This window comes from Perognathus longimembris, chromosome 1, assembly GCF_023159225.1.
Source record: "Perognathus longimembris pacificus isolate PPM17 chromosome 1, ASM2315922v1, whole genome shotgun sequence".
Classification (NCBI taxonomy): domain Eukaryota; kingdom Metazoa; phylum Chordata; class Mammalia; order Rodentia; family Heteromyidae; genus Perognathus; species Perognathus longimembris.
In genome coordinates, this window is record NC_063161.1 from 121,223,966 (window position 1) to 121,241,656 (window position 17,691).

At 39.5% G+C, this 17,691-nt stretch overlaps 1 protein-coding gene across 1 annotated transcript in view; it reads left to right on the top strand.

The window, feature by feature from the left end:
- Positions 1-16,290: 16,290 nt before the first annotated feature.
- LOC125360540 (methylthioadenosine phosphorylase) overlaps positions 16,291-17,691 on the top strand; it is a 37,682-nt gene continuing 36,281 nt past the window's right edge. Inside the window, exon 1 of the mRNA XM_048358587.1 lies at positions 16,291-16,744. Within this exon, the coding sequence (XP_048214544.1) occupies positions 16,709-16,744 (36 nt within the window). The 5' untranslated portion in view covers positions 16,291-16,708. The remainder of the gene's footprint in view (positions 16,745-17,691) is intronic.

The following is a 17,691-nucleotide window of genomic DNA, read 5'->3' on the forward strand; positions in this document are numbered from 1 at the left end:
CAATTAGACTCTTTAATTCTTAATTATAAAAAAAATCAGTGCATGTAGACTTATTAATCTTTATTGTACTTTGTTTAGAATAAAAAGAAAATGTTTGGTAGTCATCTAAAAGGATTATCAGAAAATCATAGTTCAGGGCTGGGAATATGGCCTAGTGGCAAGAGTGCTTGCCTCATATACATGAGGCCCTGGGTTCAATTCCCCAGCACCACATATATAGAAAATGGCCAGAAGTGGCACTGTGGCTCAAGTGGCAGAGTGCTAGCCTTGAGCAAAAAGAAGCCAGGGACAGTGCTCAGACCCTGAGTCCAAGGCCCAGGACTGGCAAAAAAAAAAAAAAAAAAAAAAAAAAAGAAAGAAAAAGAAAATCATAGTTCAGAATTTGAACTCAAGTAGTAGCTCAAGGGTCACAAAACAATTTGATAAACTTGAAGTTATGTAGATGTGTTCATACATAATATATACAGCATATGCAGTATATTTGTACAGTATGTATACATATATGCTGTGTATATGCATATTATATACAGTATATATAATATATACAGTATGTTTGTTACTTGATATAAGTACATGTGCATAGTACATAATGATATAGTTAATATACAATGCACATACGATGTAAAAGTATGTTGAAATCTCTTTTTGTGACTGCCTACAATCAGTTTTAAAGTTGCACCAGTAAAATCCTTGTATTTATATTTTTAACCACAGCATCTTGGTATGGAGCAAATAATTAATAAAATATCTTTTGATGTACTCAAATTAACATTGAACAGTAAAAGGCAAGGTTTTGTTGTCTGCAGAGAAGAAAATGAATGAGGCAAACTTTTCTCGTAAGCATTTCTGGGTTGTAACCTTACCAACTTAGTAGGCTCATTTATAACCACAAATAGCACTTTTGTTTTTTACTGGTGAAAAGAACTAAATTAACATAATTTCTGCCAGGAATTTATGCAATAATACATGTGTTGAAGTGCTACATTAAGAAATCAATATTTCTAGCTCACGCTAAACACATTATACATTCCTTAATTCAAAAGCAGGAAGAGTATATGTTTCAGGAAAAGGAAAGATAAATCACCAAACCCAGGGAAGACAAAGAGATTTCAGCATTGTCTTTAGTTCTAAGTTTGTCATTTTCTGGGGCACAACTTTTCCTTTTATGGAATTTGTTGTTTGGAACTGTGACAATCTAGTGCAAAAGGGAAAGCAAAGACTCTTCAATCTCCATCTGCTCTCAGCTTCTTTTGAATGTGAATCCTACTTTATTTCTCCCTTATTTCTAATTATCTCAAGAATCTAAATAACAGATGTTTATTAAAATATGCTAGTTTGTGGGGCTGGGGATATGGCCTAGTGGCAAGAGTGCCTGCCTCGGATACACGAGGCCCTAGGTTCGATTCCCCAGCACCACATATACAGAAAACGGCCAGAAGCGGCGCTGTGGCTCAAGTGGCAGAGTGCTAGCCTTGAGCGGGAAGAAGCCAGGGACAGTGCTCAGGCCCTGAGTCCAAGGCCCAGGACTGGCCAAAAAAAAAAAAAAAAAAAAATATGCTAGTTTGTGACAATTTTATTTTTTTATCTTCCTTAGATGGCATAGCAAACCTGCCAGAATTTATTTAGCAGACAAAAAAAAAAAGTAAAGAAAGAAAGAAAAATAGATGTGGTGCCAGTCCTGGGGCTTGAACTCAGAACCTGGGTAATGTCCCTGACTTTTTTTTTTCTCAAGGCTAGTGCTTTACCACGTTATCCACAGCTCAACTTCCAGCTTTTTGCTGTTTAATTGGAGATGAGAGTCTCACAAACTTCCTGCTTGTGCTGCCTTCAAAGTGTGATTCTTAGATCTCAACTTCCTTAGCAGTTAGGATTACAAGTGTGAGCCACCGGCACCCAGCTAAAACAAAATAATTTTATTGGGATGGTATTGAGGCTATGGCTCCCTACACAGTTAAAGCTTACCTATAATTCACTATGTATCCTGGGCTGACCTTAAAATCACAATTTGTTCACATCAGCCTCCTGAGTGCTGGGATTAAAGGTGTATACTACAACATCAAAGGAATATATTTCAGTATGCAAATTTTTATAAATTTTTAATAAATTTTTATAAATTCACAAAGATGCAAATACCCACAAGTAACTTTGCACTAGCTGTACAAAGAATAAGGATTATTACAGATAATAATATATAGATGATAATAATATACAGCTAATAATCTTTATTATCCATATTTAAGTGCATGGGAATATATATTAATCCCAATGATTTAGTAGTCAAATGATATGATCAATAGCTTCATGAATGAAGAAGTATAAATTTTACATAACCTAAACAAAAGAAAGAAAAAGTCAAACTATTAGGTTTTTTCATCTATCAAATGATAAGGTAAAAGCTAGTAAAGAAGTATAAAATATTCACACAATATTTGTGGTAGTGTAACAGAACAACCATTTGGGAAAGTTATATTAAAATGCCATTTTACGTTAAAATGTTCATATTTTATCTTTAGTGAGTGAGCTCAACTCAATTTGTGAACCTATTCACAAATATGGAAAACACTATAAAAGTAGAGTGTACAAATGAAAACAAAGGGTTCTTTATAGTTTAGTAGTACAAAAACTGTGTAGCACTATTTACCATGGTGAGAACAAGGAGACTTCATGGAGATATTAACTTCATATTATGAACTGTAAATAGCACATAGCAAAGATATTTAGGCAGACAAATGAAAAAATAATTTTAAACTGTATGTGTACTAAAATTGCACCCAATAAAAACACAAGGAATTTGGACAAAGATTAAAAGAAAGTACATTTTTTTTGGCCAGTCCTGGGCCTTGGACTCAGGGCCTGAGCACTGTCCCTGGCTTCTTCCTGCTCAAGGCTACCACTCCGCCACTTGAGCCACAGCGCCGCTTCTGGCCATTTTCTGGATATGTGGTGCTGGGGAATCGAACCTAGGGCCTCGTGTATCCGAGGCAGGCACTCTTGCCACTAGGCTATATCCCCAGCCCAAGAAAGTACATTTTTAATCTCAACATTTCAAATCTGATCACAGTAGCAGCTAGTATTTACTAAGCACTTATTATGTGCCAGTCACTTTTTTTTTTATTGTCAAAGTGATGTACAGAGAGGTCACAGTTTCATGTGTTACGCATTGGATACATTTCTTTTACTGTTTGTTACCTCCTCCCTCAATCCCCCCTCCTCCCTCTCCCTTTTCCTTCTCCCCCCCCCCCCATGAGTTGTTCAGTTGGTTTACAGCAAACAGTTTTGCAAGCATTGTTTTTGTAGTCGTTAGTCTTTTTATCCTGTGTCTCTCGATTTTGGTATTCCCTTTCACTTTCCTAATTCTAGTACCAGTATATACGGTTTCCAATGTACTCAGATAAGATACAGTGATAGTGCGGGTACAACCACAGGAAGGGGATACAGGAGGATCATCAACAATAGAAGCTACGGTTTCACATGGCATGTTGAAAGTAATTGCAACAGTGATATATCACTCGTTTCCATAACATGGAGTTCATTTCACTTAGCATTATCTTATGCGTTCATAGGGGCATAGCTATTAGGCTCTTGTGATCCTCTGCTGTGCCAGTCACTTTTATAGGTTTAATGTAATAGGTTTAACTTTTGTAGGTTTAATGTAATGCTCAAACAAATTTATTAAGTAGGCACTATTAATGACTCCATTTGTAAGTGAGGAAATTGAAGGAAAGAGAAAGGTAATAATGTTTTGTTTTTGTTTTTGTTTTCAAGAGCTCTAAGTTATAAAGTAACATGGGCAGAAATCAGACTCTGGCAATCAGGCCTCATTATGATAGATTTATGGATTATTTTCCTTTTTCAGAATTTACTGTACTAGGCTTTCTATGGTGCTTAAATTATTTAAAAAGATGCTGCAGCCTTTTTCACTAAGAAAAAGTCTAATATACAAAAATCATATCACTGGAAAAATAAGAATTAGCATACCAGTCCCACATATCATTCTTAATAAGCCAGTTACTCCATCGATGGAGAACTCAAACCCCAGTACTGCCAATAAAGAAAAAGATCATAATTATAATAAAAGAAAACCAGAGGTTGAAAACTCTATCTACAAGAAGAATGACAGAAGAGGTAACACTGATCAAGATGCAGTGTATTCATAAATTGTTGTGTTGAAGTGAAACCTCTTTGTACAGCTACTTAAAAGTAATTAAATAAATAAGTCTATACCAATCCCCCCTTAAAAAAAATCTTGCTACAAAATACAAATAAAATTAGATAAATGTTAAGAACAAAGGAAACAAAAAGATTTTTAAATATAAAGTAAAAAGTATAAGAAACATATAGTAAAAGGGAAATAACGTTTTGCACAATGAATTGTAAGAGCCAGTACCTCTAATATTTGACTCTGCTGGGCCTGGAGGAAGAGGAGGAGGTGGTATAAAAGAGTAGGTGGGGCTGGGGATATGGCCTAGTGGCAAGAGTGCCTGCCTCGGATACAGGAGGCCCTGGGTTCGATTCCCCAGCACCAAATATACAGAAAATGGCCAGAAGCGGTGCTGTGGCTCAAGTGGCAGAGTGCTAGCCTTGAGATGGAAGAAGCCAGGGACAGTGCTCAGGCCCTGAGTCCAAGGTCCAGGACTGGACAAAAAAAAAAAAAAAAGAGTAGGTGCATCATAGGTGGCCTCTTTTTTTATCTCCTCTCTTTCCACCAACCTGGGTGGAGCTGCATAACTGCTGAGGGCCAGACATGTCAAGGACCATTTGTCAGTGTCAAGGCTGCACTCACTTTGGGAGCTTCCTTCCCTTCTTTGCATACCAGGAGCCACTTCTGACTCCTACTTGATGTGCCCCCACTGGGGGAGCCAGCCCGGTGGGTGGCAAATGTCCAAGACAGGGGCCAAAAGGTGAAGAAAACAAATAGAGCACTGAGTTTTTCACTAGGGGTAGAGGGAGAACCAAGGGAACCTGTTACTCTGCCTACTGGTTTCAGTGTTTTAAGGCACACACACACACACACACACACACACACACACACACACACACACACACACCCCTACCCACTGCAGGAAACCAAGGGGGGAGGGGGGCAGGGGAGGACCGTGGAAACTTGAGCCATTGAAGAAACTAAGCACAGAGCTCTTAGTCCCACTGGACAGCAAACCACACATTGTAGTCAAGAATCTAGAAGCCAAGCAATCTGCTAATCACAAGTTTGGATTCTAAAATTGCACCCAATAAAAACACAAGGAATTTGGACAAAGATTAAAAGGTCACAGGTCTCAAGAGGGCAAGGCCACTAACCATACTTAAAGTCCATCCAGACACAGTGGCAGATTATCCCCAGCTTCCTGAATTGTGATTGTTCATGTTTTCAGGTTCCCAGAGTCTCAAACAATAGGGCCCCTCTCAAGATGGTGCCTAGCTTTAACACTCTTGAGTGATGGGGCACTAAAAATGGATTTATTTTCAATGTTAGCAAGTCATGCTGAGAGAGTCACTGTCATGCTAAATTCCTACTCTGAATTTAAAGGTTGTAGGAACTGAGAGTTTCAGTGAACACTGCCAATCTGCCCTTTCCAAAGTTTATCTGTTGGTGGTAGCTTTGGCTCTTCCCACCAGACTCAAGGTGCTGGTGTTGAAGCTGAATAATGCTTTTCTGTTTCCCCATATCTATTAGATGTCTTGTCAGCTCTTTCTTGGTTCTCAGCACTCACCCTTGTTTTATGTCCTAGGGATACTGTCTTTCTTTTTTTACCCTGACTCTCATTCAGTCATGGAAATGAAACTACTAAGGTGTAATTTCAATGTAAGGTGGAAGATTGGAATGTATTTATTTCTAGTCAGTCTTGTCTGGGCAGGAAAGTCCATGAGACTCTTATCTCCAATTAACCACCAAAAAGCCAGATGTGGAGCTATGGCTCGAGTGGTGGAGGGCTACCTTCTAGCAAAAGAGCTCAGGGACAGTGTCCAAAGCCTGAGATCAAGCCCCAGGACTCGAACAAAAAATAATCTTCTCAACCAAGTCATTGAGTAGGACAACACATTTACCTTTCAAGGAGTTAGAAGTTTTGAGGCTCCTTTTCTATCTCTTGCTGGTCTCCCATCCCTGTACTTGTTACAGATTTATTCATTAATAAAAAGCCATCAATAAACCATAAAATTTTTCTATCATTTCAGTGAATATTTGTGGAACTAATGCAAGTATTCTGTAGAACAGAAATTTACCAGAAAATGCAAAGCACAAGGTATTATGATGTCAGCCCAGCCTACAAATTAGTATGGAAACATATTGGCAAATTATATCTTGTCATATTCAGCAAGTGAGCTAAGAGACCATCACAGGAATCTAAGAAGCTTTGACATTTTTTGTTTTGAACACTATACTTCAGAAAAGTCATATAAAGTGTGCATTCAAGTTCGTTTAGCTTGTTTGATATAAGAACCCAGTGATTATTTTGTTGAAATGCCTTCTGAGACCATTTAGACTTTTCTAAACATTGAATTTTGCAATTTAAGAACCTTGTTTAAAAGCTTAAACAATAAATGGAGACTATGGCATATGAAAAATTGAAAAAGGTGAAAATCAGAATCTCTCTGTAATTGTATAGTCATTCTATGGTGGTTCTTTTTCAAATGTGCTTCATTTCAGTGGGAGGCCTCTCACCTGCACATGGCTTTTCCCTCTTCATTCTGGGCCAGCCTGCTGGCTGGGTGTATGTGCTCAAGCCTGGGATATCTACCTCATGCTGCCTCTCATGTCATGGCTTCTCACAACTCACTTTACCTTGCAGTGTAGTGGGCAATGAAGACAAAGAACCATCGGTAATTTGTAGTGCATCAGGAAATGTTATATATTTTATATTATGCAGTCCTGAGGCAGTTATTAACTATTCTGACTTTGCAGATAAATGTAGTAAAGTTCAGAAAGTTGGTAGGGTTTGGTAAAACAGACTCTCAACAGTGAATGAATGGACTTTTGAAGAAACTTGCCCAAGGCCACACATGTGAAACAAGTGCTCTCCTCTCTGCCTCCAGTGCCCTCCCCACCAACCCAAGCTGCCTCTCAGTGTCTGGCTGCATTTGCATTCTGCCTTACGGTAGTTAGTCCCCCACAAACAGAGAAGAATTGGAAACAAATTTTGCTCACAGTATGTGTTCCACGTGTTCAATGAATATTAGATATAATTCTGAAGTTGAAATTCATTTCACAATGATAGACATAGCTCAGTAGCAGGGCCTTCCTCCCTGCTCCAACCTGTACCATGAAGACCAGCCTGTGCTCTGAAGTTAATCTCATGTATTATCTTTTTTTTTTTGGCCAGTCCTGGGGCTTGGACTCTGTCCCTGGCTTCTTTTTGCTCAAGGCTAGCACTCTGCCATTTGAGCCACAGCGCCCCTTCTGGCCATTTTCTGTATATGTGGTACAGGGGAATTGAACCCAGGGCCTCATGTATATGAGGCAAGCACTCTTGCCACTAGGCCATACCCCCAGCCCCTCATGTATTAACATGGTTAGGTTATACTGTCCAGTTATTCGATAAAATACCAGTTTACATGCTGCTGCTGAAGTGCTTTTTACCTTAATGAAATTGCAATTAACATTTAAGTCAGTAAACCTCGAATAAAGCAGATTGCTCTCCATAACATACATGAATGTCATATCAGTTGTATCAGTTGAAAGGCTTAAGAAAAAAGACTGAACCCTCCAAGAAAGAAATTCTACCTGCAGACTTGGTACTGCCATATGAGCTCTTTGAATCTCTTGAAGAACTGACCTCAACATTTCAAAGTTCCCATGACCATATGAAGATAGACACATACATGTATGTATGTACATAAACACATATATATACGCACATGTATGCACACATTCATTCTATTGGTTATGTGTGCATTTATGTGTGTATACATGTATGTACACATATATGCATATATACATATATATATATACGCCTACATATCACAATAGTTCTCTTTTTAGAGTCCTGACTAATAAACCTAGCATAATGCTTCTAGCAAATAACCAGTGTTTTTACACATAGCTATGAGTATGGAGTAGGTTGATTGCTTTCTCATCATTAATGTCTCTGTCTCTTCTCTCCCTAAACCCAAGGGAAATGAATGTGAGATGCATCATAAACATCTGTATCACTAATCTGTGCACAGCTGCTTGTACTCACTCTTCTAATCTCCCATGTTCCTGAAAAGTCTTGGATCTGTTGATATCTATCAAACCATTTTTTTTTTTTTGGCCAGTCCTGGGCCTTGGACTCAGGGCCTGAGCACTGTCCCTGGCTTCTTCCCGCTCAAGGCTAGCACTCCGCCACTTGAGCCACAGCGCCGCTTCTGGCCGTTTTCTGTATATGTGGTGCTGGGGAATCGAACCTAGGGCCTCGTGTATCCGAGGCAGGCACTCTTGCCACTAGGCTATATCCCCAGCCCCTATCAAACCATTTTAAGGTCTTTTTTTTTTCTCCTCCAGAATGACATAGATTATCTGAGGGAAATGTGTCTCCCTAGTACTACTAAGAACCGATTTTAAGGAAAATATCCTACTCTGTAGGAAATACTGTGCTACCTGGTAGTAACTCTTGTTTTGTGGCAGCTTCCTCCCCTATTTAAATGCTGGCTTTCCCATTAGCTCTTTTCCAGAGGTGCAAAGGTCTGGTTTTATTTCTTCATGGTCAATTCCACTTTTGAAACCTATAGAAGCTGCCAACGTGAAATGAGGTTTTTGTTGTTGTTGATGGAGGCTTTTGTATGAGGTGTTTTTTTCTCCTTACCCTTTGCATACTTGATCATTTCTTCATACCAAGATTAATGGTAACCAATTTAAATAATGGATTCTATTTCCTAATAAAATCTAGCAATGCAATGTAATGATAATCATTTGTGTGCCCAGTTGTTTCTTGGGTGTTTTTTAAAAAAAAAAAACATATTTAAAAGATGAAAACAGTTTAGTATCTTGTCTTTCAACCTCTCCTCAACACAGAAATACAAATCAGTTATAGTAGAATCTCCAACTACAACTTATAATTTTTATATGCATTGTAGAATAAAATCAGAACTTATTTAAAATCAGGCTTATTTAAAAACCAATAATTATAATATTCATGGGGTTGGAGGTAAAGTTAATAACTGAATGAGATGGGAAGAGTTCTGATACAAGGAAGGCAGTACACATAACATCCATTAATACTGTGCCAGAATTTGTGTACCATGGCATCAGATACTCCAAATATTCTAAAAAGCATGGAAATATGGATATAAATGGTCTCAAATTTTAAATGTTGACACTTTATTTTTACAAGGAAAAAAAAATGAGCCAAAGCAAACTCATCAAATTCAGTCCATTGACCCCTAATCACAATACTGGACTCTGCCCTTGGTTCACCTATAGGGGTTTTGTTTCTCATTCAGCTCCCTAATCATAACATATGCTCTAATCAGATTCCATTAGTAGCAGCTATATAAATGTACCATACAGTTTTCTTTAGTGCTTCTAGACACGTGTTCTCTAGTCACATGTTCAAAAGTTCCTCCTTGCTCTCTTTTGTGTCTGTGGACATACAGAAAGTATCCCCCCACTCCAATACCTGGGCCAAATTCACTACACAATCATTTGTACCCCTTGATCCCAAAACTATAACCTCATATTATGTCAATATTTTGTTCCTTCTTCTTATCATCACTCATCCTAAAAGACCATAAGCTTCCCTAAAGCAGGGACAGTATTTTATTGATCTATGTATTCTCATATCTAGGTTCAGTAAATAGCATACCAACTCCTTCATCACTACCACCACCACCACCAGCAGCGCCATCATCATTATCATCATCACCACCACCACATACAGGCCCTTACTATGTTTCCAACTGCTTTACAAATATACACTTAGACCTTCAGGACCATTTAATATAATCATCTTCATTTTGTAGATGAAGAAACAAGTAGAGTGTGTAGCAAGAATCAACACAAAATAGGCTAAAGTCAGAGACCATGGTTCTAGATCACACTTCTCTACCATATTTCCTTCCACATGGAACAATATAGTTCTTTGGAAATAAAATTAATTCTAAAGGTCACTCCCCAGTAGCTGACCATCTTTAGTATCCCGGTCTCTTTCTTAGGTATCTTTTAGTTACTAATCAAGTAGAGAGAGAGCTCAGAGATAGGTTTACCAAGAACTTTATAAAAACATAGTATTCAAAGACTCTAAACCCTTTGAGCCTTCCTAAATTCATCTGCCTTGCTTCAGCTTTGGCTGACCCAGTGATAACCCCAGGAGGTAGTTTCTTTGGGTGCAAACAGGGATTTAAGCAAATATGCCCTTTTTTTTTCTAGTACTCTTTGTTGTAGTGAAATCCAAGTTGGACTTTGTGAGAAATCAAACAAGAAAGACAGGGGACTTTTTGTTAGACACAGAAATGCAAGGGAATGCTTTTCTATTCCCATTTAAGCAGTTGTTACTTATCTGCATGGCTAGGGAATGGAAGGCTTGAGAAAAAACTAAATGCTAGACTGCTCTCTGTTCCTTCTCCTAGATGGAGGCTTCACAAGCATGTTTGAAGTTTCGGGTCAAGTCACTCAGAAACCAGTGTGTCTACTTTTCCTTTGCACTCCAAGTAAGCTGACTACTGATATTGTTTCTGTTCTTATCTGATTACCGATATCCAACTAACATAGCTAAATATTTAGAAGAGGTGAAGACCCAATAATACACAACAGGATCTGAGATACGCTATTGACACTTAAGTAATGTAGCCAAGGACAACAGGGAAATCATTAAGCACTATTAATCAGTAATCTAGAAGCATTGTGTCTGTGTACCTGTCTTTGTCTGGGCTGACATAGGTGAATTAATTGATCTCTGAAAAATCTAATAAAAGAATATTCTATACATAAATTAATTAAAATATATGTAGTGCATCTTAGTCAATGTCATCCTTTTGGAATGTACAAAAAGAATATTTTAAATGTACACAGTAAAATACAAATGTTTTCTATCAATTACAGCTCACCTTTTGTAGGGCTTAAATTTGACATTTGGGAAATGCTTCAAAATGTATATACATGTAGTTAAAACTAAACTTTCCTTTAATTTACATTCGAGACATAGAAAGCTTACTCCTTGATTTAACATTGATTTTTATAGCTCTAGGTTTTAAATAAGATTTCATCCCCTATTCATGTTTTAATTTTCAAAAAAAAAAAAAAATCTGGCCATCTGTCCCTGATTTATGAGAAGTGCTGCCATCTGCAGGCTATGGGCATCTAACTCACATGAAGAGCTTGGGGTCCTTCATGAAAGAACTATGAAAATAACACACACGGTTTTTCAACCAACTGGGCTAAATTACAAAAGAGAATATTAACATCTGTTGATTGTGTACTCTTCACCCTTTTCTCTACCCCTCTCTTTCACACATGAAACCAATATTACTCAAACCATTAGACAATATTAAACAGATGGGGAGGGGGCATTGAAACACAACCTTTTGCTGCCCCCTACTGTTCATATTCCTAAGTGTTTCTCTTCTTATGAACAAATACTTTTCTTTTAATTGACACATAGATGTCAATTAATAGGATGTGGGTGGTTTTTGTTTTGTTTTGTTTTGTTTTGCCAGCCATGGGGTTTGAACTCAGGGCCGGGGCATTGTTCCTGAGCTTCTTTTTGATGAAGACTAGCACTCTACCATTTGAGCCACAGAGCCACTTTGGCTTTTTCTGTTTATGTGGTGCTGAGGAATGGAGCGAGGGCTTCATGTATGCGAAGCAAGCACTCTACCACTAGACCACATTCACAGCCCCTGCCTGTGGCATTTTAATATATGAATACAATGTATAATGAACCTATCAGAGTAATGCCATATCTATCACCTCAGCCTGGAAATTATTCAAATAAATTATTAAATATTTTATTAATAGTTGTCAGTCAAGATTCTCTACTGTGCTGTAAACAATGAAAAATTGTTTTTCTTAACTGACTCCCCAATACCTACTTCTATTAGCATATACTATTTGTAAAATTGAATTTCATTGTGATACAGTATTTCCATACATGCATATGTTTAATCAAATTTACCACATTTCTCTTTCTTCACTCTTCCTTATTTCTGTACTTAGTTTGTTCAAATAATTAACTAATATGCTTATTTACTCACTTAATAACTTGGTTATTCATTCAGAGAATGAGCTATAACTATGTTATGATCCTATGAACAAAAATCTGTTTGAGGGGCTAGGAATGTGTCTTAGCAGTAGAGTGCTTGCCTAACATGCATGATGCCTTGGGTTTGATTCCTCAGCATCACATAAACAGAAAAAGCCAGAAGTGGCACTGTGGCTCAAGTAGAGTGCTAGCCTTGTGTAAAAGGAAGCGAGGGGCAGTGCTCAGACCCTGAATTCAAGACCCAGGACTGGCAAAAAAAAAAAAATCTATTCAAGTTACAAGCAAGCTCTATGTTTAATCTTTTGAGGAACCTTCATACTGCTTTCCAGAGTGGTTGAACAAGGTTACATTCCTACCAACAGTGTAGTCACATTCCCTTTTGGCCAATTACCACCAGCATCTGTTATTGTTCGTTTTCTTGATAACAAACATTCTGAGGTGGAATCTCAATATTGTTTTGATTTGCATTTCCTTTCTGGCCAGAGATGGTGAACATTTCTTCATGTGTCTATTGGCCATTCTTACTTCTCAGAAATCTCTCTTTAAGTCTTTAGTCCATTTACTAGTTGGGTTGTTGTTTTTCTGAGGATTTGTTTTGGGAGAGTTTAATTTTCTGAGCTTTAAGTATATTTTAGATATAAGGCCCTTGTGGGATGCATAACTAGTAAAGATCTTCTCCCACTGCGTGGCCTTTCTATTTATTTTGCTAGCTATATCCTTTGCCATGCAGAAACTCTTCAGTTTGGTGCAATCCCATTTACCTAGTCTTCCTTTGATTTGTTGTGATTCTGGATCTTTACTTAGGAAGTTTCAACCCATGCTAAAGGAGCACTAGTGTTTCCCCTATCCCCTTCTGTAATGTTTCCACTCCTGGGCATTTATCCAATGGACGTCAAACCAGGCCACACTAAAGCTACCAGCACAAACATGTTCACAGCAACAGTTTACCATAGCTAAGATATAGAATCAACCGAGATGCCCCTCAGTGAATGAATGGATCAAGAAAATGTGGTATATATACACAGTGGAATTCTATGCTTCTATCAGAAAGAATGGCATTGCCACCATTCATAAGGAAATGGGAAGACCTGGGAAAAAAATGATATTAAGTGAAGTAAGCCAGAGCCCCCCCCCCAAAAAAAACATAGGTTGCATGATTTCCCTCATTTGTAGTAGCAGAATATGCCTATAAATATAAATGTAAAAATAAACACAATGGATTGTAAGACAAAAACTTACACTTGGACATGATAAATTAAATAGGACTCTAAACATTCACACAGTGAGACCAAGGCAGGATATTCTTAGGAGATCACAAAGGCTATGTATATGTTATTATATAAAATGATGCTTATCAAAATGAACTCCAATAAATGGAAACAAGAGGTTTTTATTTTACTTTTTGTGGGGTTTTTTGTTTTTTCCCTTTTGATACTGTTTTGATTTCTGTACCTTTTTTGTCTTGTATGTAAGGATTTCAGGAGGGTAGCAGGAAGCATAGAAATGGTAGAACAAAGGGTAAACTAATTCATCTGTGATACTCAGTAGACACTATTTTTTGAAAATGAACTATACAACTTGTGGGGGAGGGGGACTAGAGGGGAAAACAGAAAAAAATGAGGGAGGGGTTGACACTGTTCAAAAAGAAATGTTCTTATTACCTGACTTATGTAACTACAACCTTTCTGTACAAAAATAAAAAATCAATTAAATAAAAAAATAAAAAAATCTATTTGAGATGATTGGAGTACAAAAATTTTTACCAATGAAACTAGGAAAGAAAAACATGTTTTGAAGTGTTCCTAAAGTCCATCAATATAATGATATCAAATCTACAGCAGCTGGCTTTAAAAGTAACTTGAAAAAGAAAGGAAACAGGAGAAAAAGAGGTAGGAAGTGGAGAAAGTAGAGGGCAGAAAGGGACAAGGAAGAGGGGAGGAGAGGAGGAGGAGTGGAGGCATGGGAAGGGAAGGGAAGAAAAGAGGAGTATGCACAATAAACATTATATAATCCAGGAATGAAAGCACAGAGGACTACTTAATGTTTCCTGTTGTTGTTTTTAAGTATACTATAAGCATGAAATTCTTAGATAAAGAGCTAGACAACGTTAATGGAGGTATATTCTTTTAGGGAAAAGATGTCTTTCTGTCTAATATTTTAACTGAATAGTGGCAAGCACTGTCAGATATCTAGAATAAAATCTTGCATCTGCTACAAGATTTTGGGTGAGGCCTATGAAGTTCTCAGGTTTCCCTTCTATATCCTCTGCCCCATTTCAGTTGGATTAGGATTTTCTCCAATAACTGTCAATACTCCATGACTACTTCTAAATCCAGCCACTTGAAATAATTGACAATACCACAGAAATGCCATATCTCTGTAGAATGATATTCCTTGGCTTTAAACTTAGTACCTTTTCCTATCTCCTGTCCCCTCCCCCCCTTCAAGGAACTGTGCTTCAGGAACCCATCAAAAAGTTTTCCCTTAGCTTTTTATGTGACTAAGACCGACCCCCATATTACTCCCCTCTTAATTTGTTAAAGTATACTCATTGATTTGCACATATTGATCTATCTGTGTATTCCCAGGATACATCTCATTTGATTTGGCCTTTTTAATTCTCTTCTGAATTTGCTAGTATATAATTTGTCACATGAACAGACAAGACAAAAAAAATAACATTATTACAATAGATGCAGAAAAAAATCTTGACAAATACAACTTTTCATGTTAAAACTCAACAAATTAGGTATAAAAGGCATGTTCCACAGTACAAAGGTCATATTTAACAAGCCCATACATAGTTAACATCATACTTTTCAGTGAAAAGTTGAAAGTTTTTCTCTCTAAGGTTGGGAAGAAAATGGGATATCCACTCTTAAAAGAGAACATATGAATGGCCAACAGATATACGAGCAAAAGAGCCAGAGAAATGCAAGTTAAAAACACAGTGAGATACCCTTTCATACCTACTGTAAAGTCTGTTATCAAAAAATAGAGCCAGTGGCTCACACCTGTAATCCTAGCTAGTCAGGAGGCTGAGATCTGAGGATCATGGTTTGAAGCCAGCCCAAGGCAGTAAAGTCTGAGAGACTCTTATCTCCCATTAACCACCAGAAAACCAGAAGTGGCACTATGGCTCAAAGTAGTAGAGAGCTAGTCTTGATTGTAAAAGCTCAATAACAGGGTGCAAGCCCAGAGTTCAAGCCCCATGACCAACAAAAAAAAGGAAGGAAGGAAGAAACAAATGACTGAGCACGCATTGGTGGGGATAAGAAAAAATAGAAACACTTGCACACTGTGACCTTAGTCACAATGCACAAACATTGTGGAAAATAGTACAAAGATCCCTCAAAAAAAACCACATAAATACTTTTGGATCCAACAATAACAATATGAGGTATACATTCAAAGGCATGAAATCATTACTTTAAAAAGACCTCTGTATCCCCATGTTCATGGCAACACTATTCAGCATAGCCAAGATATGGAAGCAGCCTAAGTTCAGTCCATCAGTGGGTAAAGGAAATGTACGACTGATATGCCACTCAACACTATTGACAGTTGGAAAAAGAAGGAATTTTTAGTGACAGCAGGTGTGATCCTGGAAGACATTAATGCTAAATTAAATAAGGCAAGCACAAAGAGACAAATATTGCATGATCTCATTTGTCCAGTGTTTAATTAGACATCAGAATTTCAAGGACTTTCCCACCTAGGCTAGCTTAGAACTGTGATCTTCAGATCTCAAGTCTCCTGAGTAGCTAGGATTATAGGTGTGAGCCACCAGCACGTGGCTTGAGAAGGCTTTTTAAAGGCTCTCAGCCTCGTGTTCTTCATATGATAATAGTTAGTCTCGTGTATCCTAGTGATTTCTCAAGCATCCTATTCTATCTAGAGTTCTATAGGCTTAGTTTAAGGATGGATCCCTCCCTATAGCAGAATTAAGGGAGGTTTCAGCTGCAGGAAGAGAAAGCCCCGCCCTTCCCCAGCCAGGCCCCGCCCCTTGTCCAGGCCCCGCCTCGCCCGCTAGTGAGTGGCGGGAAGGAATCTCTGCAGCCCGCCAGCTCCCGCCGTGAGCGTTCGCCTCCCGCGAGAACTTCAGGCCCGCAGTGGGGCCTGATTTTTGCAGCCACCCGGGCACCTAAGACTGAGCCGAGCTTCGCGCGCCGCTCCTCCTCACGGGGCCTCGATGAAAGTTCGGTGAGCTAACTAATGAAAGCGCAAAGCACAGGGTCAGAAACAATAGAAGCGCCTCACCCTAGCGATCCTTCGCTGCCAACGAGGAAGTCAAAAAGAAAAGAAGCCCGGGCCACCGGAAAGGTCTGCCAGAGGGGCGGGACGCGGGAAGCTGGATTTGAGGCGGGGGTGACCGGAGAGAAGCCCACAGGAGCAGCCAATCGTGCTGTCCCCGGGAGGAAGAGGAGGAGTCAGGGCCGGCCCGGGACTCCGCGCAGCACGCCCTCGCCGCCGCCACCGCTGCCCGGCCCGCTCCGCGCCCCGCGCCTCGCGCCTGCCCGCTTCCTCTGCCAGACATGGCCTCGGGCGCCGCCACCGCCGCGCCCGTGAAGGTGAGACCCCCCCCCACGCCTCCCCCGAGGACCCCGCCCGAGTGCCCCCTCACCCTTCTGGGGGAGCCTATCGGCGCCCGCACTGCCACCCTTCTCTCTCCGGAGATGTTCCGGGCAGGAACGGCGGGTGCTTCGTCTGGTCTGGCTGTGACCGTCCATGCGAGACTTGAACTTCCGCCCCCTGACTCCCCTGACTGTCGGCAGCCCACGTGGGAGAAAGGCGCCCTTGCTCTTGTGCAAGCTTCCGGCTTTTTTCCATCAAACTTAGATTGCTCTTTCTCCATGCTGAGATTTCCCTCTGCAACGCAAATGCTGTGGGAGTTCTGAGTCTCTGTCTCTCTCGTGTGTGTGTGTCCGTGTGTGTGTGTGTCCATCCCCTGGGGCTTGAACTCGCGGCCTTGGGCGCTTTTTCGCTCAAAGCTGGTGTTCTACCTTTTGAGTCACAGCTCTAATTCTGGCTTTTGGTGGATAATTGGACATAGAGTCTCAGGTTTGTCTGCTTGAGTTGGTTTCGAAATGGAATCCTCAGATTTCAGCCTCCTGAATAGCTAAGATTACAGACGTGAGCCACTGGCGCCTGACTTTCTGAGGCTATTTTTTAATATCGCAGAGGAGCCCTGGGAACATTCCTTAATGCTGCTTAGCTCCCTGTTTGGAGGCTTCTAGCTTGAAACTGCTTTGTCTAAAAACCTTGAAAGTTCCAGCTCAATTTTCTCCGGCCTTGGGTCCTCAGAGGTCCAGTTATAAAGGATCATTGTGTGTTGGAAACCTATGGCCAAAGGGAGGGAATGAGTTCTCAAAGATTCAGAGAGCTTTCCTGGAGCCTTTAAAACAGACTGAGAGTAGAATTCCAGAACACAGGGAAAATTTATAATAAAACCAGGCTGTATTTCTTGCCTAAGTGCACAGCACTTTTAGAAATTTCAGGGCCATGGGACTTAAGGTCT